Source organism: Papio anubis, chromosome 3 (genome assembly GCF_008728515.1).
Source record: "Papio anubis isolate 15944 chromosome 3, Panubis1.0, whole genome shotgun sequence".
Taxonomy (NCBI): Eukaryota; Metazoa; Chordata; class Mammalia; order Primates; family Cercopithecidae; genus Papio; species Papio anubis.
The window spans coordinates 79,853,868-79,881,173 of NC_044978.1; the positions used below are offsets into that span (position 1 = coordinate 79,853,868).

At 36.4% G+C, this 27,306-nt stretch overlaps 1 protein-coding gene across 29 annotated transcripts in view; it reads left to right on the top strand.

The window, feature by feature from the left end:
- The window catches only part of COL25A1 (collagen type XXV alpha 1 chain), a 505,896-nt gene that overhangs the window by 77,240 nt on the left and 401,350 nt on the right, over positions 1-27,306 (top strand). Inside the window, exons 1-2 of one of the 29 annotated variants that reach the window (XM_017958960.3) lie at positions 15,932-20,574; positions 21,257-21,293. The exons of the other annotated variants lie outside the window; for them this stretch is intronic. Coding sequence (XP_017814449.2) covers positions 21,266-21,293 — 28 coding nt within the window. The 5' untranslated portion in view covers positions 15,932-20,574; positions 21,257-21,265. Of the gene's footprint in view, positions 1-15,931; positions 20,575-21,256; positions 21,294-27,306 lie in introns of those variants that run through there. 29 annotated transcript variants of the gene reach the window in all.

Here is a 27,306-nt window from a genome sequence, read left to right on the forward strand (position 1 = left end):
AGCCACTGCCTCCCTGCAGTTGTCTTTCCTGGATTTCTCTGTGAATTTTTGCCTTCTTTGATATATAATACACACCACAAACAAGAATGTGCTGCAGCTTGAGATTACTGTAAACTGAGCTGGTGGTCACTAATATGTAAAATGAGGAAGTTGAACTACATAATAGCTAAATCTTAGAAATTCTACATGGTAGAATTCTAAAATGTGTAGATTAGTTTGTCATGTAACATGAAGCTTGACTATGAGTATTTAGTGGGTTTGGAATACTGGAATGTAATAACAATTGTTATGAGTCACAATCATATTGAGTAACTCTCACTGGCCATGAATAATTTTATTGATTAACTTTAATGTAAATAATTTTTTAAAATTAATTTATTATTATTATTATATTTTTTATTTTTTTGAGATGGAGTCTTGCTTCTGTTCCCAGGCTGGAGTGCAGTGGCGCCCTATCTCGGCTCACTGCAACCTCTGCCTTCTGGGATCAAGTGATTCTCCTGCCTCAGACTCCTGAGTACCTGGTACTACAGGCGCTTGCCACCATGCCCGGCTAATTTTAGTGTATTTAGTAGAGATGGGGTTTCATCATGTTGGCCAGGATGGTCTTGATCTCTTGACCTCGTGATTTGCCTGCCTCAGCCTCCCAAAATATTGGGATTATAGGCATGAGCCACCGTGCCTGGCCTTACATTTATTTTTTACCTCTAATCAACACCTTGCAGATTAATTTAAATTTTTATCAACATTTTTGAGTTTGTGTTTTAGGTCATAGATACCTGTTTCTTTGTCACCTACTTCCATTTCTTCTCTGTACTGCTAATTCAAATGTCTGTTTGAATGTGCTTTTTTATTATTGTAATTTTTGATTAAGCATTTTTGAAATAGAACCTTTGGATTGGCATTCTGACATTGGCATAGATGTTCCCCTTTTGACAATTTAAACAATTTTATGTGGCTGTTAACATCATTGTTAAGTTTTTAATAAAATTTTTAATAAAATACAGTGACTGTTGGTTGTCACAAGGCAAGAGTGATTTAAATAATTGAAATTGTTAAAAATAACACTGTTTATGGTACAATAATATATTTTGTTGCAGCATTACATCACTGAAAAAGGACCTTAGAAAATGCTGCTCTGTATGTATCAAATCTAAAATAGGGACTTCCCCTCGATGGTATGGCTTTATTGACCATGATGATGAGAGTATAGTTGATCCTTATTATTCATTGATTCTGTATTTGCAATTCACCTACTTTCAAAAATTTGTTTGTAACCCCTTGATATAGTTTGAATATTTGTCCCCACCTAAATCCCATGTTGAACTCTAATCCCTAATGCTGGAGGTGGGGGCTGGTGGGAGGTGTTTGGGTCATGGAGGCGGATCCCTCATGGCTTGATGGTGTCTTTGTGATAGTGAGTTTTCACGAAGTCTGGTTGTTTAAAAGTGTGTGGCACCTCCCTACCCCTTGCTCCTGCTTTTGCCATGTGAAGTTCCTGCTCCTGCTTCACCTTCCACCGTGAGTAAAAGCTCCCTGAGGGAGGTCCCCCAGAAGCAGATGTCCCTACACTTCCTGTACAGCCTGCAGAACCATGAACCAGTTAAACCTCTTTTTTTTATAAGTTATTCTGTCTCAAATATTTCTTTATAGCAATGCAAGAACAGCCCAACATACCCCTGAAATCAATACTCATGGCACTTGCACAGCCATTGTCAGACATGTGCAGAGGGCTGAAAAATTTGAGTTGCCCAACACTCTAACAAGGTGATGTCCTGTCTTCTTGGTTCAGCTCTTATAGTGTAACCAAGTGTCATTTTCAGAATTTATTTAGTGCCACATATAAACAAGCTTTGTGATTTCTGTTGGTGGTTTTGCTGTTGAAAATGGTCCCCAAACACAGTGCTGAACTGCTATCCAGCGTTCCTAAATGCAAGAAGGCTATAATGTGTCTTATGGACAAATTATGTGTGTTAGGTAGGCTTTGTTCAAGCATGAGTTAAATATGCTGTTAGCAGTGAGTTCAATGTTAATGAATCAACAATACATATTAAATAAGATATCTTTAAACAAAAACATACATGAAGCAAGGTTATATATTAAATGGTTGCTGAAAATATTGTAACCAGAAGCTTGCAGGAATCTAACCCTGTATTTCCCCTAGGAGCAATGGTTCAGAATTTGTGAATTCAGTGTTTGCGGCAATCTTATACACCATAACTTTTGCAAATAACAAGAATAAGTTTGTCATGTTGGAGTCACGTGACAAAATGCCTCTGGGATAATCAGGAAGACCTTACATGTGTAGCTATTTAGAAATTCAATTTTTTTAAGGGAGAGGGGCATCCCAGAACTTAAAACTATTTTATGTTTTTAGCAGATGCCTCTCTGGGGGTTTTCTTTAAGACATTAAAATGTCTCTTGTGAATTTTTGTTCATTCTTATTTCCAAATTTTGCTACTTCTCTAGATCTGTACTGTAAGTTACCATATGATGGTATAAAAATGAACATTTCAGTCAGTTATGCAGTTGGGCGTTTAAAAATAGATTTTGTTTAAAGAATGATGTAAATAACTCTAAGCTAGGCTATTTATAAACTAACAGAGATGGAAAACTTTTCCTACATCTTAGCCACCATACTATCTGGAATTCCACAGTAATACCAAAAACTTTAGTGGGTTCTGCAAATCCAGGGATGGTGGTGCTAGCATATTTGGTCTCTGGTCAAGAAAGGGATCTAGAGAGACCTATATCAAGTTTTCATATTGTAGGAAAAGCCTTGGTGAAATTCATTTTTGCTTGCTCTTACAGCCTAAGAAAGCAGTGCCTGTCATAATCCTGAGAGACACAACCTTGAACACCATAATCCCAAATGTTGAGATTCCAACAGATCAAAACCTCTAAGGATTTTTTGATCCTTAACATTTAAAATTTGTAACATCTAAAATTCTGAAAATAACAATTCTAAAAGGTTAAAATCCTGAGTGTTGAAATCCAAGAAGCCAAATTCTGGGGAAAGGGATTAGTGTATATCTGGCTGTGTGAAGGATAGTTACATCATGTCAGTTGCATCATGTTAGGTAGAACTATTACCCCATTATTGTCTTTATTTGGAAATTAAGTAGGGTTTAAAGAGATGTGTATGGGTGCCAAGTAGACAAGAGGCGGACTTGTGGATTTAATTTTACTCTGACTGGATTTTAACCTGACTGGATTAAAGAGTACCTAGGAACCTGGTAGAGTATTATTTTAGGTGTGTCTGTGAGGGTGTTTCCAGAGGAGATGAGTGTGAGTCTGAGTGAACTAGATGGGGAAGATCTGCTCTCAACGTCAGTGGATACTATCTGAATGGATGGCAGGGGTCCTAGAAAGAACAAAATAAAGCAGGCAAATTGGTCTCTCTGAGAACTGAGACAGACTTTTCTTCTGCTCCTGGGGACATCAGAACTTCAGGCTTCCTGCCCTTTGGACTCCAGGATTTAACACCAGTGGTGCCTCAGGTCCCAAGGCTTTTGGCTTTGGCCTGAGAGTTATACCATTGTCTTCCCTAGTTCTGAGGTGTTCAAATGTGAACTGAGCCACCATTACTAGCATCCCAGAGTCTCTGGCTTATAGATGACCTGTCTTGGGACTTCTCAGCCATCATAATTGAATGAATCAATTCCCCTAGTAAATCCCTTCTCATGTATCTATATATGTGTCATATTGGTTCTGTCTCCGGAGAGCCCTGAGTAACACAGATTTGCTATCAGGGAAGCCGAATATCATTTCTTCTTATTATCTTCCTTATAACACAGTGGAAGAGAGCTGGAAAATTGTCCCCTTGCAGAAAGGCTGTGATAGGGTATGAGGCTACTTAATGGTGAAAGATAAAAATTTAAAAGCTAATTAATTGATGCTGTCAAAGCAGAAGATCACTAATTGCAATGGCTGAGCAATAACTAGACTTTCAAGTGGACAGCTTATAGTTACAAAATTTGTAGACTATAACCACTTTCCAAATACAAGTGCAGCAAGTGTTTAGAAGATTATAGAAAAGTGGAAATGCCGGCAAAAATTACAAGAGATCTCCTCTGCCAAGTTATTCAATCATGTATGACAATTGCTCCTTCACACATAGTAACAATTCATTATGCTATGTATTTCATCTTCATATCATTTTTAATACTGGAGGTGTAAATTGTGTAAATAATTTTAGAGAGTTCTAATTTGTTTTATGCAATTTTTTTTTTTTTTTTTTGCTGCGAACTTGACTCCATTAAAGTGCCTTATCACAATGTTGACTCTGTGGCTAAGAATTGTGTTTGTATATAAAAACATTGAAACCGCCTCAAAAGATGAAGAAATGTCCTTTTTGTGTATCTACACTTGTGAAGGATGAAATTTCTCAAGATCTTGACTCTTACTGCGTATGTAGTGGTGACCTATCATAGTTTGTGATCAATCTTGTTAAAAGACTTAGGTTATTCATCATGGTATTTCAGATAACTGCAATTATATAGCTGAGTACCCACAGTTACCAACCATAGTGATATATGTTTATGCATTTCACGTTTTGACCTATTTCTTTATGAATCTGGTTCATCTACTCACAACTGCTGTACTCATGCAACTATTGTTACCATACCTGAGTGTTTGTGCTTGCAAAAATATGTATATTATTGTTGCCTATTTTATCATATTAACATAAGGTGGCCTGTCAAGTGTTCTGCCATGTGTTTATGTTTCCCAAATAAATCCCCCTTAAACATGTAAATAAATGTCTTTAAAATATTTTTTATTTTTTTCCCCCAGAATTACATTTTTGAGATTTTGATCTTTTAGGATTGTGATTTTAGGGATTTTAGACTTCAGGGATTTTGATGTTTCAGAGTCTCAGCATTCAGGATTCGGTCTTTTAGGATTGTGTGTCTCAGGATTATTGCCCACACCCCTAACAAAGAGGGGAAACCTGAGATGTTTTTCCTTGGGATTGATAAGAGATAAGCCTTGATTGGTATTGAACATATGTAGGGATTGAATGCTGCTTTTCATAAATCTCTGCCATTTTTCAGTGAGAAAGCTAATATGAAACATTTACTGAGAAAAATTATTTTTTTTCTTTTTAAAAAACAGAAAAATAGAGTACAAGTGCAGTTTTGTCACATGGATATATTGTACAGTGGTAAAGTCTGAGCTTTTAGTGCCACCATCACCCAAATAGTGTACACTGTACTCATTAAGTAATTTCTCATGTCTCACCCTCACTCCTACCTCGCATTCTTCTGAGCCTCCAGTGTCTTATTATTCCACACTCCATATCCATGTACACATATTATTTAGCTCCCACTTACGAGTGAAAACATGTGGTTTTTGACTTTCTGTTTCTAACTTACTTAACTTAAAGCAATGGTCTCCAGTTCCACCCGTGTGAATGCAAAAGACATGATTTCATTCTTATTTTATGGCTGAATAGTATTCCGTTGTGTGTGTGTGTGTATTACAAACGCAACGGAATACTATTGTATTCCATTACAATAGTATGTATATATTTATATAAATACAAACTAGTGTGTGACTAGTGTGTAACAAGTATGTATACATATTTATATAAATATATTTGTATACTATTGTATTGGAATACAATAGTACTCCATTTTATATACATGTAAATATGTACACACAATGAAATTGTATGTGTGTATATATGTATATATATAAATAGATAATTAAATTGTACACACACATACAACAGTTTCTTTATCCAGTCATCCATTGCTGGACACAGGTTGATTTCGTATCTCTGCTTTTGTGAATAGTGCTGTGATGTACATACAAATGCAGGTCTCTTTTTGATATGATTTCTTTTCTTTGGGGTATATACCCAGTAGTAGAATTGCTGTATCACCATCTCATACCAGTTAGAATGGTGATCATTAAAAAATCAGGAAACAACAGGTGCTGGAGAGGATGTGGAGATACAGGAACACTTTTACACTGTTGGTGGGACTGTAAACTAGTTCAACCATTGTGGAAGACAGTGTGGTGATTCCTCAAGGATCTAGAACTAGAAATACCATTTGACCCAGCCATCCCATTACTGGGCATATACCCAAAGGATTATAAATCATGCTGCTATAAAGACACATGCACACATATGTTTATAGTAGCACTATTCACAATAGCAAAGACTTGGAATGAACCCAAATGTCCATCAATGATAGACTGGATTAAGAAAATGTGGCACATAAATGATATGGAATACTATGCAGCCATAAAAAGGATGAGTTCATGTCCTTTGTAGGGACATGGATGAAGCTAGAAACCCTCATTCTGAGCAAACTATCGCAAGGACAGAAAACCAAACACCGCATGTTCTCACTCATAGGTGGGAATTGAACAATGAGAACACTTGGACATGGGAAGGGGAGCATCACACACTGGGGCCTGTTGTGGGGAGGGGGTAGGGAGGAGGGATAGCATTAGGAGATATACCTAATGTAAATGACGAGTTAACGGGTGCAGCACACCAACATGGCATATGTATACATATATAACAAACCTGCACGTTGTGCACATGTACCCTAGAACTTAAAGTATATAATAATAATAAATTTAAAAAAAGGAAAAAAAAAAAAAGAAAAAAAAGAATTGCTGTATCAAATGGTAGTTTTATTTTTAGTTCTTTGCGAAATCTCCATACTGTTTTCCATAGAGGTGGTACTAATTTTCCCACCAAATGTGTAAGTGTTTCGTTTTCTTTGCATCCTCGTCAACATCTGTTATTTTTTGTCTTTTTAATAATAGCTATTCTGACTAGAGTAAGATGGTATCTCATTGTGGTTTTAATTTGCATTTCTCTGATGGTTGGTGATGTTGATCCATTTTTATATCTTCTTTTGAAAATTGTCTATTCATGTCTTTTGCCCACTTTTAACGGAATTATTTGTTCTCTTTGTTGTTTGAATTCCTTGTAGATTCTCAGTGTAAGTTTTTTTGTCAGATGCATACTTTGCAAATATTTTATTTTACTGAGAAGAGTTCTTTGTGGATTATTTTTCAAAGTTGTCAGATATACCTACTGAAGTGATAATTTAATTGGAAAGTCTAACCCTCATGAGAGCTGAGTGCTCTGTTTCTTAAAGTGTGGTTCCAAGCCCACCCCTATCATAATCAGCTGGGGAGTTAACATTGCAGATTCCCTAGGGACTTACTCTAGGCTGGTTAAGTCAGATTTTCTGGGAGTGTGACTCAGGTATTTGCATGTATGTATGTAGGATGTATGTATGTATTTATTTATTTTGAGACGGAATTTTGCTCTTGTTGCCCAGGCTGGAGTGCAATGGCTCAATCTCGGCTCACAGCAACTTCCGCCTCCCAGGTTCAAGCGATTCTCCTGCCTCAGCCTCCTGAGTAGCTGGAATTACAGGCACCTGCCACCACGCCTGGCTAATTTTTATATTTTTTGTAGAGATGGGATTTCTCCATGTTGGTCAGGCTGATCTCAAACTCTCGACCTCAGTTGATCCACCCACCTTGGCCTCCCAAAGTGCTGAGATTACAGGCATGAGCCACTGTGCCCGGCCAGGTATTCGTATTTCTAACAAATATCCAAGGTACACTACAGTTTGAGAATCACTGTTCTACTGAGTTGGTAGAAACAAGAATTTCTATCATATTTTAGTCAAGTAATTTACATTATTTGACTGAAATAGATTTGATTTTTTTTTTTTAAACTTTAAGGAGTACAGATGTAGCCCGAGTTAAGTAAACATAATACATGAAAATATAGACAAACTCCCAGGTGAGATTTTAAGTTAAGATGACTGATATTTAAACATATATGCCCGAACTTAGAAGGACAAATAATCTTGTTCCTTTTAATGCAGTCACTCAAAGGACCTCCTCATGTGGTTTCTCTCCAAGGCCTTAAAGGGTTCTACCCATATATTAGTGGGCAATTTCAATGACATTTTTTTGATATTTCCTTTCAGAGTTTTTCAGAACCTTGTTGACCAAATCCCGACACCAATTTGATGACTTTTTTCTCCTCCTTCTTCTTCTTTTTAAACACAAATGATACTATTTATTATGTTTATCACTGTTATCACAAGTCCTAGCTCCGAAAAACCTGTGTTTCTAAAAATCGTGTGTACTCTTAAAAGATAAAAAAGCATTGAGGATATTAAAAAACATTAAAAATGCCAAGACAGGAGTTCAGAGCATATTTGAAGCAATGAAGTAAATTTCAGTACAGCACTTTAAGGTGTTTACTTGGAAGAAGATGACATAAATTCTTAGATATATATTTCAAAATTGGTAGATAGGTATACTTCTTAGATACGTAATTCATAAATCTCTGGGATATCAGTACCTTACACTCAGCACTTGTCACACACTAGTTTGTATGCTATGCCTGGTTCTAAAAGACATTATTTAGTAATAGAAATAAAGGATCTCATCATTTAACCCCTTTACTGATCCCTATTATACAAGATGTTTTGTTAAATAATCGGCTGATTATTAAGACCTAACTGGTAAATGCAGCAGATAGGGCATACTTTCCTGTACTCCAAGGAGTTCTGACTCTACTAAGAAACTTAGAGTACTTTAGGAAGGGAATTATCTTTATCCAAATGCAGGTCATTTCCCTAACTGTTAGGGTCAAGGTGGGGGTGGGGGAGATGTCCCCACTCACTTTCTTTCAGAACTCTTTTCTGACTTGGTTTTGGGTGCTGCCAGCTGCTAGCAGCTGTCACCAACTAATTCTGCATACCCTGAAACTTTGGGGATATTGGATTCTAAAGTCAATATTTAAGACATAGAACTATCATTAGTGCAGTTTTTTTGGGAAAATATGGGATATCGTAACAATTTCCAGTGTTTTCATGTAAAAATGCATCCCAAATTTCTAAGAGCACACTTAACAATAAGATTGAGGCCTGCCTGGTTACAATAGATGCGTTAGAATTGTAATGTTTATTTTTGGGTAAGGCCACATTGGTGACCTGATTAATAGGCTGAAATAGATTGGAAAGATATAAATATCTACAATAATAGAACATTTAAATTTTCATTTCTCTAAATGCCAGGAAATTACAAATTAAATTGTGACATGAGGAGATGGAAGCTGACAATTCCTTAAAGAAACATTTCCTAAGAGTATATATATCTAAAGCATCCTTCAGGAATTAATTCTTGGTCTGTTTAAGTTGGTATATATGTGATATAGCTGGAGGCGAGAGGATCAGCTTCTGTGATGCTGTTCAGGTCTCCGAATACAGAATGTTTATATACCCATAACCGCTCACACTTATTGTTAGGAAATCAATTTGATTTGGATAATTTTTAAAAAATTAATAAAACTAATCACATTTCTTTCCAGATATACAAAAGACAGAGTTATTTAAACAATGAAGTGGATTTGTAGAGACTCTGTTTTGTCTGGGAGTTATTTAAAACAATGCAGTTTTTTCATTCAGCAATATAGATTTACTGAATCTTGAGCCCAAAATGGACAGCCCCCTTTGGGAATATGTCTGGTTTATAGCTGTAGAGACAACATGACTTTTTAAACTCTCTTGGGTCACTGAGGAAATAGTTGACTAGGTGTGGGAAGTAAGCATTCTAAATCCTACATTTAGCAAGTAAAAGATGATGGAATTTATAAGTTAAACATATTAAAATGTTTATGTAGTAATTATTACAGTTGATTACTAAAATTAAATAGCTTAATATTAATTCTTGAGAACATAAATTCTTATAAATACTTACTAGGGGCCTAAGAGATTATAGAGTTGAGCTTTTAGTTAAGCAAGTTTCTCTGAAAATCAGTTTTTTAAAAATATGATTGTTCAAATGTTAAGAAGTGTTAGAATTGAGGTTAAAGAATAAAAAGTTGGCCGTGGATCACGCCTGTAATCCCAGCACTTTGGGAGCCCGAGGCGGGTGGATCACAAGGTCAGGAGATCGAGACCATCCTGGCCAACATGGTGAAACCCCGGCTCTACTGAAAATACAAAAATTAGCTGGACGTGGTGGCGCATGCCTGTAATCTTAGCTACTTGGGAGGCTGAGGCAGGAGAATCACTTGAACTGGGGAGTTGGAGGTTGCGGTGAGCCCGGATTGTGCCGCTGCACTGGCAACAGAGTGAGATTCTGTCTCAAAATAAATAAATAAATAAATAAAATAAGTAAAAAATAAAAAGTTATTTGGAGCATTATGCTTAAATTACAGAATATGATAAGTACAATTATAAAAAGTGACTTAATAGTTGATGTTATTTTAAAATTTTATTAGTTTCTCTGAAAGAATATGCCTATTTTGCGGAGACTTGTGACTGCTTTATTCTTTTTTTTTGTTGTTTTTGAGACGGAGTCTTGCTCTGTCACCGAGGTTAGACTGCAGTGGCGCGATCTCAGCTCACTGCCAGCTCCACCACCCAAGTTCACGCCATTCTCCTGCCTCGGTCTCCCGAGTAGCTGGGACTACAGGCGCCCGCCACCACGCCCGGCTAATTTTTTGTATTTTTAGTAGAGACGGGGTTTCACCGTGTTAGCCAGGATGGTCTCAATCTCTTGACTTCATGATCCGCCCACCTCGGCCTCCCAAAGTGCTGGGATTACAGGCATGAGCCACCGCGCCTGGCCGACTACTTTATTCTTTAACTTCCTTTTGTAGGAGTTACTACAACAGCAGCATTGACCCATAATTGTGTCTTTATCAAAATTGGAGTACTTTATTTATTTATTTAGGCATGAAAAGTCTTTAACATGTATAATAACACTGAAGAAGACCAACATATAGGAACATTAAGATGTAGATACTAAATAGCGAAGTCTTTTCATTTCTGATATGATCATAGGTCCCTGCATTTTATAGGTTGATCAGTGAAAGGAAGGCTAAGATAGCTAGGTTTTTAGTAACACTGGTTAAGAGCCCGTAACACAGAAGGTGTAAATTGGGTCACTTAACTGTTAACAGCACTGCAGTGATTTCACAATCTGATACTCAGAAGTAGTATTGGTTAAAATAATAGAAGTGTTAAAGAGTTATTTTCTGTCTATGTCTCAACTGCCTTTTAATCCCATTTTCTTGTTATAACAGGTATGCATACATGTTTTAAGTATTAGAAATGAAGTACTTATATCATATATTTTAAGGTCAGCAAAAACATGCTAGGTTCAGATGTGTTTCTGCATACTCTTGGAAACAGTAACTGTGGTTTCATCCGTTACTATTTCAAACAAGTTTAATGACTGGATGTAATTCCTACAGGTACAGATTTTTAAAGCACAGCATGCACTTTAAGAACTCATTGGAGAAATTTGCATGAACTTTCATTCTACTCTGATTTAAAGGTTATAGGCAAATTTGAAAAATTTTGAAATCGCTTTATTTTTCAGTGAAAATTTGTTTACACAGAGTAATGTAGGGCTATTTTTTTTTTTGCTATAGAATTTTATCAATTACTCATCCCGTATTATTTAGTACTTAATATGCATAAGATATTAATATGCATAAGATATTAAGTACTAAATAATACGGGATGAGTAATTGATAAAATTGTGCAGGGTTGGGAAACTCTTGCTTCCTGGAAATTTTTGGCTCTAAAGACTTATCCTCACATTCAGTATCCACATTATTCAGTCTCGGTTCTACATTTCACCCATAAAATTTTCTGGAAAAATATCCACACATAACAGTAAAATAGTTGTCTACTTATATGCTTTTCAGAAGAATTATAAATGCAGAAACCTCATAAGCAAGGTGACGTTGAAAACAGTGAAATAACAATATTATAGGGAATAAATCATATTATTTTTGAGTACTAAAAGGAAAGAAAATTGTTTCCATGTGCTCTAAAGGAATTTGAATTTAGTTTCCAGAATTTGGATTCCAATGAAGTACTTTTGAACCTTTTTCTATGATTAGAATCTTAGTGACATTATCCTCATGAGGTTTGATTTGATTTTAATAGCAAAATACATTTCTATATGCTTATCGAATAATTCTACTATTAAAATACTGCTATGTGTGCAATATTAAACATATCATTACCATAGTTGATACATGATAGAATGAGTCCGGTCTTCAGATCTTCATTAAATAATGTTATTAAAATTCTCTGCATTCCATGGGGGAACCACAGTGTGTCTGGTGTAAAACCTTTTGGATAGTCTTTGTGTCTAGTTTGAATTGCTTTTGTTCATAAAATTCTGCTATGTAGAGTTATTTCTGAATATCTCATCAGTTGAGATAAACCACAAGTACCTGAAGTGAAATGGATGTCTGCGCAATCTCAAGAAATCTGCAGGTTCAGAAATATGGGATCACTGAAGAGCAAAATCAGTTAATCTTTAAAATAAAATGTAATGAACCAATAAAAGAACCACAGTTCAGATGGCTGACATCATACTAAATGTCTTCCAGAAAACAGAGATTTTTCTCATAGTGTGTTTTTTGGATGAATTTTTCCCTTATAGAATATACAAAGACTTGATTGAGAACTCAAAGCAATTGGTGGCTCTGATATGGGTTTATTGCCTCTATTAGATTAGAAGTAAGACTATAAGTGACAGATGGTATCTTCTAGCCTGCTTTCTGATTAGAAAACAAATAATACTTATGGGTTTTCCTTCTCATTATTGAACACAGATACAAATAAAAATGACTTATTTTTCAGAAAATTATAATAGTATAGAGATAAAAAGTGTACAACTATTTTTATTTTAACATGGATTTCTGTTTAGTAGGATAACAAAAGAAGTTTATTTTTCAGAAGTTAAATTGGCACTTTGTAATTTTATATTGTCATATAGAAGGTGATCTCAAGAAGAAACTAAAATTGTAGCTATAACTTGGCCACAGGAAGTAATAGCTTTTTCCTTCAGGCATTAGTCAACAAAGTCATAGGAGGCTGCTTGTGCTAGGATGTATAATTTCCTCTTGAGTTTATGGAAAATAATAGAGAGGAATTATGGAAAATAATGGTGTGGCTATAGGAGGGGTTAAAAAAAAAGTAACAGAACTCATGCCCAGCTTTGTTTCTTTTGTGGGGGGTGACACAGAGAGTGGGAGTGTGGTAGGCAGGGTGGGACTGAGGAGGTGAGAGCCAGAGGAAGAAGCAGGGAACCTAGGGTGGAGACAAAAAGTAAAAACTGATATTTAAACGAATTATTTGTTCTCAGTCTTTCTTTGTACCTTAAAAAAAAAAAAAAGACTCATTCTCTGTTTGACTATTGGCAGGAACTACCTCAGAATACCAGGTTCTGAGAAACAAGAAACAGTCTGAAGCAGTGGAGAGTACACTGGGCTAGAAACCTAGTCATGTGTAAAGTCAGTGTCTTCCACGGCCTCAATTTTATCACCTGTAAAATAGTGAGTTTATAGATTATCTGCACAGTTCCTTCTAGTTTTATTTTATTGTGATTTGGTAATTTAATAAATAAAGCCTTCTGGACTTACTGACTTGCCTTTATGCTTGCAGAATTCCAACTGAGGATCACAGAGAACCTTCCCAGGGAAAGTTTATACTAACTCATTAATATAAACTTAAATGGGTTTGCTCTAATGCCTAGAAATTTAAAAGTGGCTGATCAAATTCTCCCTATAACTAGTTTGACATCATTGAAACCTCTCATTACACCTTTTAAGTCCAGAAAACAGAAGTTTTGTGAGCCATCAAGAGTCTTGTGGAGGTATTCTAACTACCAACCTATTTTGGCAGCAAATTTTATAAAGGAGAAAGAATTATCACTTTAATCCTAAACGCAAATCTATTTTAGATTTGAGTTCAGTGTAATCTCATTAGATAAAAAACTCTCATGAGAACGGCGGCTGAAGATTTGGTTAGAGGGCTTACATATTCAGGGACATGTGATGTGTTCGAAGGGTGAATTTTATGTTTTTTGAAGTGAAGAGGATACAAATTAGTGATATATAATATTAGATGCAAACCAATAAGTGTTCAAAAGCAGTTCATTGGGTGAGAATATTTACCCAACATATTCCTGAAGTTAGGAGACTCATGTGGTTTTTGGCATAAGAACCGAGAGAGTACATACTGCAGTATTTGAACAAGGACATGGCAGATTGACAAATTACATCAAAATCTGAGATGGGTGGAGGCACATCTAAACAGAGGATGGATTGTCCTGGGTTTGGATAGAGTTTAAAACTTTCATGGGACTTCTCTTTTTAAGCTGCCATGGAGAGTAAGTTTAGTTCAAAAGCCAAAAAAAAAAAAAAAAAAAAAAAAAAAAGGAGCAATTGATTCTGCAGAATTTTAGTATTTAGTAACACTTTCCATTAATGGTACATTAATAAGTCATGTCTCCTAATGTACAAAGTCTTGTGAACCTTCCAAATCGTATCTTGTCAAACGTAACAAACCATATTACAGGATTCATCCAAAAGGTGAGTGTTCATTTTCACCATTACTGGCAACTGAGAAATGATTTTATTATATGACTTGTAGTACTGTCAGTATGAGTGAGCCAACTTCAGGAAAAACACATATCTCCATAAAAAAGACATGACTGTAGAATAGTGCATAAAGGTGTAGCCAGATTGCCTGAGCACAAACCTGGCTCCACCACTTACTAGCTATGGGAATATAGACGGATTACATATGACTTGTATATACAGTCAGCCTCCATTTCTGTGGGTTTAGTATCCTTGGTTTCAACCAACTGTGATTTGAAAATATTCAGGGAGGAGAAAAGGATGGTTGTGTCTATACTGAACATGTACAAACTTTTTTTCCTGTTGTTATTGACTAAACTCTATAGTATAACAGCTACTTACATAGCATTTGCATTGTATTATTATACGTAATACCTAATGTGTGTAGTTTATATGCAAAATACTACACCATTTAATATAAGGGACTCAAACATAATCTGCAGAGGACTCCATGGATTATGATGTCCTTGGGAGGTCGTGGAACTAGTCCCCCACAATTACTGAGAAATGATTATAACTAGATATCTGGCTTGTCAGAGCCTACGTGTAACCAAGGTGAAATACTAGAGACACATTGCATTATACATTTCAAAGCTTCAGTGTTTCCACCTGCTAAATTATTAATAGGTTGTTAATTGCATTTCTCTTAGAGTTATTTAGACTTAAAAGACTAACCTACAAAAGAGTTTGTAAGTATGTCTAACACATAGTGTTTAAAAATGATAGCTCTGAGATTATTACTATTATTGTCTGTTTTGTATTTCAAATATATTAATGGTTAGATGGCCAAAGGAATAAACAGAATTTGCTTTAAAATAGAGTCAAAACAAAATAATTAAATATTAAATATAAAATTTAAAGTACCTCCAGTAAAATTAATAGAATTATAAAAGTAACAAAATTGCATATCTGCCATCTGAAAAGTTGCAGTTTGGCATCTGAGGTAAAATATTAGCCCATTGGTAAGAGATTGAACTTTAGTGTCAGATTTGTCTATTTCTTAAGTTGTTAGGCATCCCAAAGATAGTATTTGTTAGGCAAACTTGCAATAAAAATTAAGAAAAGAGGCTGGGCACAGTGGCTCATGCCTGTAATCCCAGCACTTGGAGAGGCCAAGGCGGGCGGATCACCTGAGGTCAGGAGTTTGAGACCAGCCTGACCAGAGACATGGAGTCTCTTTAGTAGAGACATGGAGAAACCCTGTCTCTACTAAAAATACAAAATTAGCTGGGTGTGGTGGTGCATGCCTGCAATCCCAGCTACTTGGGAGGCTGAAGCAGGAGAATAGCTTGAACCCGGGAGGCGGAGGTTGCAAGTGAGCCGAGATTGCACCATTGCACTCCAGCCTGGGCAACAAGAGCAAAACTCTGTCTCAAAAAAAAAAAAAAAAAAAAAAAAAAAATTAAGAAAAGACAGATTAAGTACTAAACTAAGAAAAATAATTAGTTTTTAAAAAGAATAATGTAACCTATTGCTCTAATAATTTCCTTTCTAAAATTCCTAGTACATTTTTTATTTATTCATTGTTCTACAACCAGCTTTGGTTGAATATTGCAGGAAATGTTTTAGTTAGGCAAAGTTTGTCTTTCTATAATCTTCCACTCTGGTTTTTGAGACCCTTCCCTTAATATACCCTTCTTTTATTGTGCCCAGTTGTATTAGTTTTCTAGGGCTGTTGTAATAAAGTATCATAAACTGTGGCTTAAAATAATAGAAATTTATTCTCTCCCAATTCTTGAGACTCGGAAATCGAGATGTTGGCAGGACCATGCTCCCTCTGAAGCCTCTAGAGGAGGACCCTTCCTTGCCTCTTACAGTTTATGATAGTACCGGGCATTTCTTGGCTTGTGGCAGAAGAACTCCAATCTCTGCCTGTCTTCACATGGCCATCCTCCTTTTGAGTGTCTGAATCTCTTTTCTTTTTATAAGGACAGCAGCCATATTGGATTAGGACCTACTCTAATCTAGTATGACGTCGTATTAATTTGATTATATCTACAAAGACCATTTCCAGATAAGGTCATATACATAGGTATTGTAGGTTAGAACTTGAGCATATCTCTTTGAAGAAACACAATTCAACCCGTAAGCATTTTTACCATGGCAGCCCACTGAGTTTCTTCTTTCCCTCCCTCCCTTCCTTCCTTCCTATCCATCCATTACATAAAATGAACATCTGCTGTGTGCCAGACATTTTCCTAGGCAGTAGAAACACTGGATAAAGCAAAATAAAGTTCCTGACCTCATGCACTTATATTCTATTAGAAGTCAATAGACAAGTGACATGAAATTTATAGAACATCTCTGAGGATAATTTTTACAAAGATCAATAAAACAAGGAAAGGGGATCAAGAGATATGGGGGCAGAGGGGGATGGCATGTGGGTGAGAGGTACATTTCAGACTGGATGGTCAGTGCCAGCTAGCTGCCCTACTACACCTATCTATCTGAACCCAATGTGTTGACTCACACATGTAATGTATTAAAAAGGTCTTTCTAAAAATAATTTTTTAAGGCAGAAGAGAGGTGCTAATATAGATTTGATTTTAGAATGTAGAAAAGATGGCTTTGAGGAGGGTCTCATGCTGTAGTCATCCTCCCAATATGTGCTAAGTACTTACTGGGTGCTGGGAGCTGTGTTAGGTCAGAGGATGCAATGGCGAGCAATAAAAGGTGGCCTCTGCCCTCATGGGACTTTCTCTCAAATTCTGATACAATGTGGAAGACATTCTTAGATAACAAAGAACTAGCAGCTGATTGGTATATGGGGAGGAGTTAATTCAGATTTGACGTTACTTACATCTTTCCTCCTGATCTCCAGGCAAAATAGCTGAATATAATCTAATCAGTTGTTTTAAAGACATATTCTACGTACTTACATCTTAGTGACTAAAGGTCAGGTATCAAAATTATAGGGAGGTAAGAAAATTTTTGGTGTAAGTGTTGATGGCTGACCTCCAAATAAACTATATTGTTTTCTTTGGATTTAATATGTTCTAGGATGATTTTTACAGAAATATTATGGTGGAAAATATTGTCGTGAGCTACATAGCCCAGATGTGAGTCATGAAAGCTGGTATAAACCAGATTTTATTTGATGATTTGTTTATTGACTTTTAGAATAGAGAATAAAAAGAAATTATGTACTTTCATTTAAGAAAACAAATCTTCATTTTGTGAAGGACAAATCAAAGTTTGCCAAGTAGCTCACCTAAAAAATGACCTAACTTGTTACCCTGATTTCCTGTAGACTGTGTGTATCTGCCAGCTATTGTTTTACTAGGATGAGTGAATCTCTGCCAAAGGATTTAAAAGCTCTTCTAGAACTAGAAAATTCCTTAGTGTACAGAAATAAGATTTGCTGAGATAAATGTTCATCAAAAGGCAATGCATCAAGCTAAGGGAAAATCTCCAGGCACACAGGCAGATTGTACATTTAGATTTTCTTCTGTATCATGTTAAAAATTATTAAATGAATCTGTTGCTAATCTGGGCACCAGACTAAACCAGAATGAAACCTGTCGAGCTCTGTCTCGCTAGCGCTATGCCAGCCGTGGTGAGATCAAAGGGTAACCATGGCTTTCACGGAGCACTTCCTAAGGTCCTTTTGGCATCTTTGACTCAGACTAACATCAGCAGTTCTGATCTCTTCTGCTTTCTTGAAGCACAGGGTAGATGGTTCCTTATTTCCCTTTTGTTTTATGTGTTGTCTTGCATTGATACTTTTTTCTCCACTTGGTCCTTGTCCAACACAAACAAGTTACATAGATTATATATATAAATATATATATCCAAATGGAGATGTTCAAAGTACTGTTGCAGGAAACTAAAAAACATATATTTAAGTAATTTTAAAGCAACGATTAGTGTTTCTAACGAAGTTGGTAATCTAGGACTTTTCTCAGTGTTACTGGTTACTATTGGTACTAGTTTCTTAGTGTTACTATACATGAACAATGTAGATTGACTTGGTGACTACTTCCAGTTTTCCATAGACCACGTATATAAAATATTAATTATAAAGATAAGGTATAACACTGTCTATACGGCCTCTAAATGTTTTTGGTTCACTACAGTGGAGCCTCATTTTAATGCTATTGTATGAAACAACCTAATTGATTTTCCGAAGTTTTCAATATGTTTTCTGTTACTTTTTTTATTCGTTTGAGGTTAAATGGTCAAAACGGACCACTTATGAGGCTGAGGACACAGATTTAGTCCCTACGAGCCTGGAGTTTTATTCCCTTTCATAATCACATATCATACTGTCTTTAAAGCACAAATCATTAATCTCACCAATAGATGTCATTGGTTATAGGGAGAAATCAGTCAAAAGGCTGAGGATGGGTTGAGGCGAATCTATGATGACTATGGGGGCCTCTACCTTCTGATGTGTGATAGCAAGGTCACGTTCAGAGATGAAGGTGATCATGTTGGGGGCATGTGATATTTTTTACTATTTATTTTTACTATTTATGTGATAGCATGTCACATTATAGCTTAGATCTGTTGCATTACTCACCATAAAATGTGATGGTAGATTCTTATATTAGATGAAGCTCATTATCTTTAATTTATTGGGGAAAGGCAATATTAAACTTACAATTTGAACAGCTAAGGTTAGGACATTACATTGTATAATCAGCCACCCTACAACTTGGTGGTTTCTAATAGCAATAATCATTTAATTTGCTTACAAACCTGCAATCTGGATAGGATTTGACTTTGTTTCGTGTGGCGTCAACTGGGATAGCTCAACTGGGGCTGCAGGATCCATTTCTAAGATGACTCACTTACATAGCTGGTAAGTTGGTGCTGTTAACTAGGAGATTAAATGGGCTGTTGACCAGGGTTCTCAGTTCCTCCTCACATGGTCCTCCCCATTGGGCTGTTTGGGCTCCCTCAACAGCATGCAGCTGGTTTCCAAGAACAAGTATCACAAAAAGACAGAAAGTGAAAGCTGCCAGCATCCTAAGGCCCAGAAACTGGTTCAACATCTCTTGTGCCACATTCTGTTAGTCAATTAGTCACAGAGCCCACGATTTAAGGGGGAGTAATGTGGATCTCATCCTTTAGTGGGAGGAGTGTTACATACTTTGCAGCTGTCTATAATCTACCACATACATTTCTTATGGTGAGTATTAATTATCTCGGTAAAAATATAGATACTCAGGCACTTCTGTCACCTTAGATTAGATTCTGCTAGTCATATTCCAGAACAATAGAAGCAAGTCAACAGATACCATGATTTAATAATTAGTATTCTAGAAATCATTCTAGCTTTTTTAGTCTTTTTCTGTTTCTAAGCACATACTGATGCATGAATCCGTTGACTTGAAGTCATCCCCACGTCTGGGCAGAAACAGGACACCCTGTCAGTGGTCTCCAAATATTATAGGTTACACATCTCTATTATTACTTATAAAAAGCAAATATTTCTCCTATATATGTGGTAAAAAACAAGTGGGGACCTGTGTCACTAATTCTTATACTCTCTTACTGTGTAAGAAGAATACTTACTGCAGCAGAAGACAGATAATTCCTTGCCTTCATTCCTGTTACTGATTTTTTTGGAGCGTGTACCATACATGTACCACAGTACTACTATTTTATTTACTTTATACAACAATTAGAACTTTTAAAAGCAAAAGATAAAAAATTTAAGAACTTGTAATTTTATCCTCATGTGCATCTCATTTGAGGGAACTCACAGGTACTATTTTTGCCCCTTCCTTGGCTTCCCACTTTCCTCCACAGTCATTTGGGGTAGATAGTCTATAAACAGTTGGTTCTCTTCTGACATGGCATACTGTCTTCATATCATGAAATGGAGTTTAATTTCCCTCTCCTTTAATCTGAGCTTGCCTTGATTTCTTAACCAATAAAGTGTGGCAGAAGTGATGTTATGCACTAACTTCTGTGAAGGCTTTCAGCCTCCCAATAGGCCTTTTAGAATGCTTGCTTTTAGAGGGCTCCCTTTTGGAACTCAGCCTCTATATTGTAACAATGCCAAGCCACATAGACAGTCTGTATGTAGGTGGTTTGGTTGTCAGGTCAGCTGAACACTTAGCTGATAGCCAGCATTAGCTGCTGGCCAGGTGCATAGCCATCTTGGATGTCCAGCCCAGGTAAGGCTTCAAATGACTTAAATCTTAGCCATCATATGTAACCATGTCAGAGAACTACCCAGATGAGACTACACAAACATAGGATAATAATAAATTATTCCTTTAAATTACTAAGTTTATAGGTGGTTTGCTATGAGCAATGAATAACCAGATCAGCATTCCTCTGCATTGTGTGTAATTGGTCTTCCAATTATTAATGCCTTTCTATGATGAGTCAAGACTAGAGAATTATCATTTAAAATATTAAAATAACATATTGTTTTATAGATGAGGAAACTGAGACTCAGAGTTAGTCACTCCAGGGGCAATCAGGAAATAAAGGGCCGGAAATTCAAAATACAGGTCTTATGACTGTGAAAGCCCACATTCTTTCTCCTGCTATAGCATTCTTCAGGTCGAGGCATTGTGAAATAATATTAGACATTGGTCAGCATGGTTGCCTGGAATTCTGAACAGACCATAGCAGATGGAAGCTCCAGTTGGATCTTTGGGTTCCTTAGGGTTTGGAAAGAGGTTAAGCAAACAACCAGATTAGAAACGTTTTTGGCAGGGTCAAAGGATCTCCAGCCATGGAATGTCTCTAAAATCCTTCATAGGCACCCTGCTAATGAAAGAACTTTTCTTTCTCTTAACATCTTTAATTTTTTTTATTTTTCAAGTATTTTTTCTGAATATCTTCCAGGTTCATAGAATGGGATGCCCACTGATGACAATGCCAGGTAATTTAAGTAAGAACATCTTGCTCCCCATACCTCTTCTCCCTCATTATCACTCCCCATCTCTTAATGCCATTTGGAAGGCTCAGAATGAACAGCTAGCAAACAGGATGGGAGACGATCAGAAAGGAAAAGTGTCAGTGTCACTCATGCCCTTCCTAAGTGGGAGGCTTTAAAAAAACTTTTTGTATTTTTTAATTGTTATACACACACACACACACACTCACACAACATATATATATGTATTAAAATATTTTCTTTTTTCTTTTCAACTTTTATTTTAGGTTCATATGCAGTGCAGGTTTGTTACATTGGTAGATGGTGTGTCACGGGGATTTGGTGTAAACATAATTTTGTCACCTATATAATGAGCATAGTACCCAATAGGTACTTTTTCAGTCCTCGTCCACCATCCTCTCACCGTTCACTTTCAAGTAGGCCCCAGTGTCTGTGGTTCCCTTCTTTGTGCCCGTGTGTACTCAATGTTTAGCTCCCACTTATAATTGGGTACATACAATATTTGGTTTTCTGTTCCTGTGTTAACTCGCTTAGGATAATGGCCTCCAGCAACATCCGTGTTGCTGCAAAGGGAATAATTTTATTCTTCTTTATGGCTGTGTAGGATTCCATGTTGTATATATACCACATTTGCTTTATCCATTCCCAGGTGGGAGGCTTTATCCAGGAATAGGGGAACAGCTGGAATATGGAGTGATGTTGGCATCACTTAATTATAGCAGGAGACTGACTTTCTGGGGGTCAGACTGAGACTGTATTTTGCAACCTAAAGAAAATATAGGCATTTTATTACCTAAGAGTTATCAAAAAGGTCACGATTGTATGATTTTCGAGCCATGGTAGGGGAAGAACTTGTCCCACTGTGTACATGCTAAAAACGGTGGGAGGCAAAATAAGATTACATTGCAATTTTGTCTGTTGGAATATGCTGGCTCAACTTGCCTGCCAGTATCTTGTAAGGTATCTTACAGGTAGACTGCATTCTGCAGTGTTTTGTAAGGTGGGCAGAAACCTAGCAGAGTGACTGTTTTGAACTTAGACCATTATCTCTTTTGGATAAGAAGTGAATTTTAAAATTTTAAGTAGAAGAGGAGAAACACTCAGAGGTTTTACACAATTTTATTAAAATTGTGAAAATTTCAATATAAAACATTACAGTTATTCAATATAAAATGGAGTTTTCCGACAACCATATTATGTGGCTTGCAATTTGTTTTGATACTAGTAGGAGCCTTTTACCTCTTAGTGATTTTTTTTTGAGGCTTATCTCCTTTATGTTGCACCCTCCTGTTTCCCTTCCCAAATTGGTTCATCACAGAACTATAATGAATAACAAGAACCATATACTGTATTTTAATGTTTACTTTTTTTTTTTTTTTTTTTTTTTGAGATGAAGTTTTGCTCTGTTGCCCAGTCTGGAGTGCAGTGGTGCTAATTTGGCTCACTGCAACCTCTGTCTCCCGGGTTCAAGCAATTCTCCTGCCTCAGCCTCTGGAGTATCTGAGACTACAGGCACCCGCCATCACACTGGGCTAATTTTCGTATTTTTAGTAGATGGGTTTTCACCATGTTGGCCAGGCTGGTCTCGAATTTCTGACCTCAAGTGATCCGCCCAGCCGAACCTCCCAAAGTGCTGAGATTACAGGCGTGAGCCACCTCTCCCAGCTTAAGGTTTACTCTTGAAAGCAAGTGTTTCCATTGAAAACAGAAGATACAGTAGTAAAGAGTGGGGATATCATATACTCCTTTCTGTGAGATATATACATTATGTAGAAATGCTCATAGTCTGTATTACAAAGATAATAATTATTTACTGAAGGTTTTTGAAAATAAAGTGAGGGAAATTTTATTAATGTTGTTACTAGTATGTTACTAATTATGGATCTCATAAATATCCCCAAAGATACTAAAATTTACTGCTATGTGTCTGGAAAGAAATAGAGTTTATTGGTTAATCTTTCTTGTTTTATTTTACGTTCTAATGTTGCCTGTATTTTTATTGGGAGAAACCCTCATTGATTTGGATAACATTTCATCTTTGAAGGAGTTCACTGGGTTATTCAGACATATATGAACATATTAGCAACTCTCATTTTTTTCTGGCATTATCTCCTATCTAGTTGTTTGGAATAAAACTGAAATCTTTACCATTCAGCATTGTTATGTGATTAGTTTCACCTGCTTTTGGAAATAGAAATAGATACTAGCTTATTCTGAATATGTACAGAGCAGTGTTCACCTTAACCCATTGTTTTGTCGCCATTCTTTGTTGCATGTAACTCTCACCTAGGCTGTTAAATTTACTTGAAAATATTAATTGACGGCCATCTTGCTTTACCAATATATCTAGTGGAAGAGGACCTGCAAAAGAAATGCCCCTCATTCTTTGTCATGTAAATGGAAGAAATATTCAGTGAATATAATGAAAAGCACAGTAATAAAACATTTCATTCAATTAACTACTGTTTATTATGTACTCCCTATTTTCTCAGCGCAGTGCTAAAAGCAGGAGGTAGGTAAGTGTTAAGAAGTAGTCTGGTTTATGTGTCTGAGTGTAAATGAGAATAGAGAAAATGCAGTGGAAAATGATCCTCTTCAGGGCACTTTGTATTCTATGTAAGATGGTTCTGTCACATGCTACTGCTCTCTGTAGCTTAGTATAAAATAATTCAACTTGGTAAGATATAGGAAAGCTGTGTGGACTCATGTATATGTGTGCCTCCTCTCTAAAATGGAAACAAAATCATTTATTTGAGTTATCACTTTCCTTCGTAATGTGGTTCTTTGTAGTTTCTTCACTGAAGCTAATACTCCTTTTTATAAAACAGTATATTAAAATTTTTAAAAAATCTGAAATCACTATGTAGATAAAATTGTGAGAAAAATTCCTGCTTTTAAACTATCTGAATGAGATCTAATAATTTGTTGTTTTCATTTTATTAACTAGTATCTTCTTTCTTGGAAAAAAAATTTTCCCTGCAGGGTTCTCCACATTCTGAAGTGCAGAGTGAGGTGGAGGCTGCATCCTTAGGGTGTGGAACAGTGTCTGCTAAAAAGAGACTCCTCAGTGTATGTTTGTTGAATGGATGAGTGAATGTGGATGGAAAGAATACGATAAATGACTTCTTTATTTTTGGTGTGCTGGATTGCTTGGATTCAGAAGCATAAGAGCTACCTCGTAGATGGAACTCACTCCTTAAGTCAAAGTAGTTTTGCCCAGACTGATGCATAGTAGAAAGCGCAAGACTCATTTCAGAGTTGTTAATTATATTTTAGCTGTTCCTGTGCTGTGATTTTCATATTGCATGCTGTGTTGGAATTAGCAGAGGGTATACAGAATGAGTATATATGCGTGTCTCTTTCTATAATGCTCTGTTAAACTGCAGGACAACCTAGTTTATGATCACTAGGAAAAATGCTGATTACATTGAACCTACTTTAGAAAGACTAGAAGAGCTCTTTCAATGATTTTGGAAAAAGTTTAAGAGTGTCTTGGCAACCATTTTTAAAGTATCACATTGAGAAGCAATTCTTTAATAGAGTATACTTTATTGCTAGCACTGTGTAGGTAGGATTGACTTATAAAACATACCTTTAAGTATTTGGTGTATTATAAATTGAATGTTTACTTTCTTTTGTTTCTGACTTTTCAGCATCCTACATATTTTTTAATGATCAATTTCAGGTATGGTCAGTAGTCACTAAGTTGTAAATAGAAGTTGGACACATTTTGAATTATGGGGCAATGTATAGTGCTTATTTCAAAACAATAGTTAACTTGTCATTTCTGTTTTCTTTAACACTTATCTAAACAGAGAAGCAGTGTTTTCTTGCTAACATTGGCTTAAGGGAAAACCATGCACTAGAAAATTAGCATTTTGAGAAATTTCAATGAAAAGTGACATTCAACACCTGAGCTATATCTTAAGTGTTTTGTCAGTGATAGAAACCTCAGGGACAAGCCATCAGGAGTGAGAGGAGAACTGTATTGAAGACCTCAGTGATCCTCTTGCAAATCACTCCAGCTCTAATATTACCTTACATCACTGTAACTACACTCCAGGAAGACTGCCAAGATGTTAAAACTCCCCCGCCCCCACATCACCCACAGCTAATTGATGATCTGATATGGGATGCTTTGACTCAGCTGTATCACATATACACACAGTGAGGTACAGAGGCAGCTGGCACACTCCTCATTTCTTTGTTTGGCAACTTTCTAAAACAGCATGGGGTGTGCAGAAACATTTGGCACTTCACCTAAAAGCGAAGAAATCTGTTAGTAACCCCAGCACAAGGTAAATAGGAAGTTAACCAGAGTCATTAAAGTGTTGAATATTAGGGTAAGGACTGTAATTTATGAGTCAGATTCATACAATTTTGGCTTTTGAATTTACCACCGTAGTTCTTATTTCTAACTTCTCTGCTGAAGCTATGTACCTAAAGCAGATTTCTGTACATAATGAAGGAATGCCAACTAAAAGATCTTCCTTTGGTTGAGTTGGAGACCAGACTCAGCTGACTGGTTGGGTCCTCAGAGGTCGCTGATGTATTACAGCAGACAGTAGACGTGAGGGAGTTGTCAGACTGCCACCAGGGCTTTCTTTTTCCCACTCATCCCCGCCCTGGTTCTTGCCAAATCTGCTTTGCATTTGAAGTTGACTGAAATGGGTTTCACTGTTAACCTGTCAACTGAAACCCCTGTGATTTAGAGAGCTTTTTGTTCATTTCAGTTGTTGCAAGGCATTGAAGTAAAAAATCTGGATTCTTTTAGAGCGCTGAAGATGGCCAAATAGAGCAGCATCTGGACTTACCCCTAATTAATTGAAAAGTGTTGTCAGGTGCGAGAGATGAGACTTTTGTTAGAAAGGTGGTCCTTCAGTACCAAAAGTTTGTTGTGGGTGATGACCTCTCTAGGGCTGTTCAGCAAATCCCTGGAAAACATTATAAAGAATTAGACCATCTTGGATTTAAGGTGGATTTATTCTTCCTAAGAGCACAAAATGCTTTCATATATAGGTTATTTCATTTATCTTCATAACATCAGCAGGAAATAGTTTGTGGCAGGTATAATTATCCCATTTTTATGGAGAGAGAAGACAGGGTGCCAGGGGAAACCTTAGAGCACAGAATGTTTATGTTTTATAGTGTTTTTCTCTCTGAATAGATAAAAGTACTTTATAAATATCAGAATCTGTCTTTAGTATATGAGAAAGCTATTTGTTGTGGGTAAGTTGTGTACAGTAGAAGGATATTAACCATTTTGTGCCATGAGGTAACGTTAGAGAAAAGCCGTAAGTTGCTGTCTATTAATCTTATATATTAAGTGTGTTTTTGGTGAATTGTAAGGATTGTAAATGAAAAAGATTTTTTCTGAAAAATGAATTAAAATAATCTTGTTCTTGGTCCCTAAAAACTGGGAATTTAGTTTGCCCGGGAGTATGAAACAGAACCAGATGTTGTTTCCCAGGGCAGAAAGCAGCCTGACGTGAGCACTTGGGTCATGGAATCTGGGGGTTAGGTCAATCTTAAAGCATTGTTATTGTATTACATCAGAGACACTGTGAAGAAAAATGATGTAAAATTATGGAAAGGGAATTGGACTCTTTGGAAAAAAGGTGTCTGGCAAATTTAGTATGTTGTCAAGAGCCCCTGAATTATATTTCAGGAAAGTGTTAGGTGAAACTTTATTAGATAGGATACAGATTTTTCTGAAGTAACGGAGAGTCTAAAAATACAATGACAATCAAGATAGAAGTTTATATCCCCTCTTGTAAGTCTGGGTAAGTGATCAGGGGTGGCCTGGAAGCTTGACAGTATCAGGAACCCAGGATCCTAATGTCTTCTGTATTTGATCTGAGGCTTTCATTTTATTGTCTAAGATGACTGTTTTTATTTTCCAATCTGTGGGGACTTCAAAAGAAGCAGTGGGAAACCTGCTCTTTACTTTTGAGTGCACAAACCAGAAGTCCTATCTGTCAGTCTGTCCACAATCCAT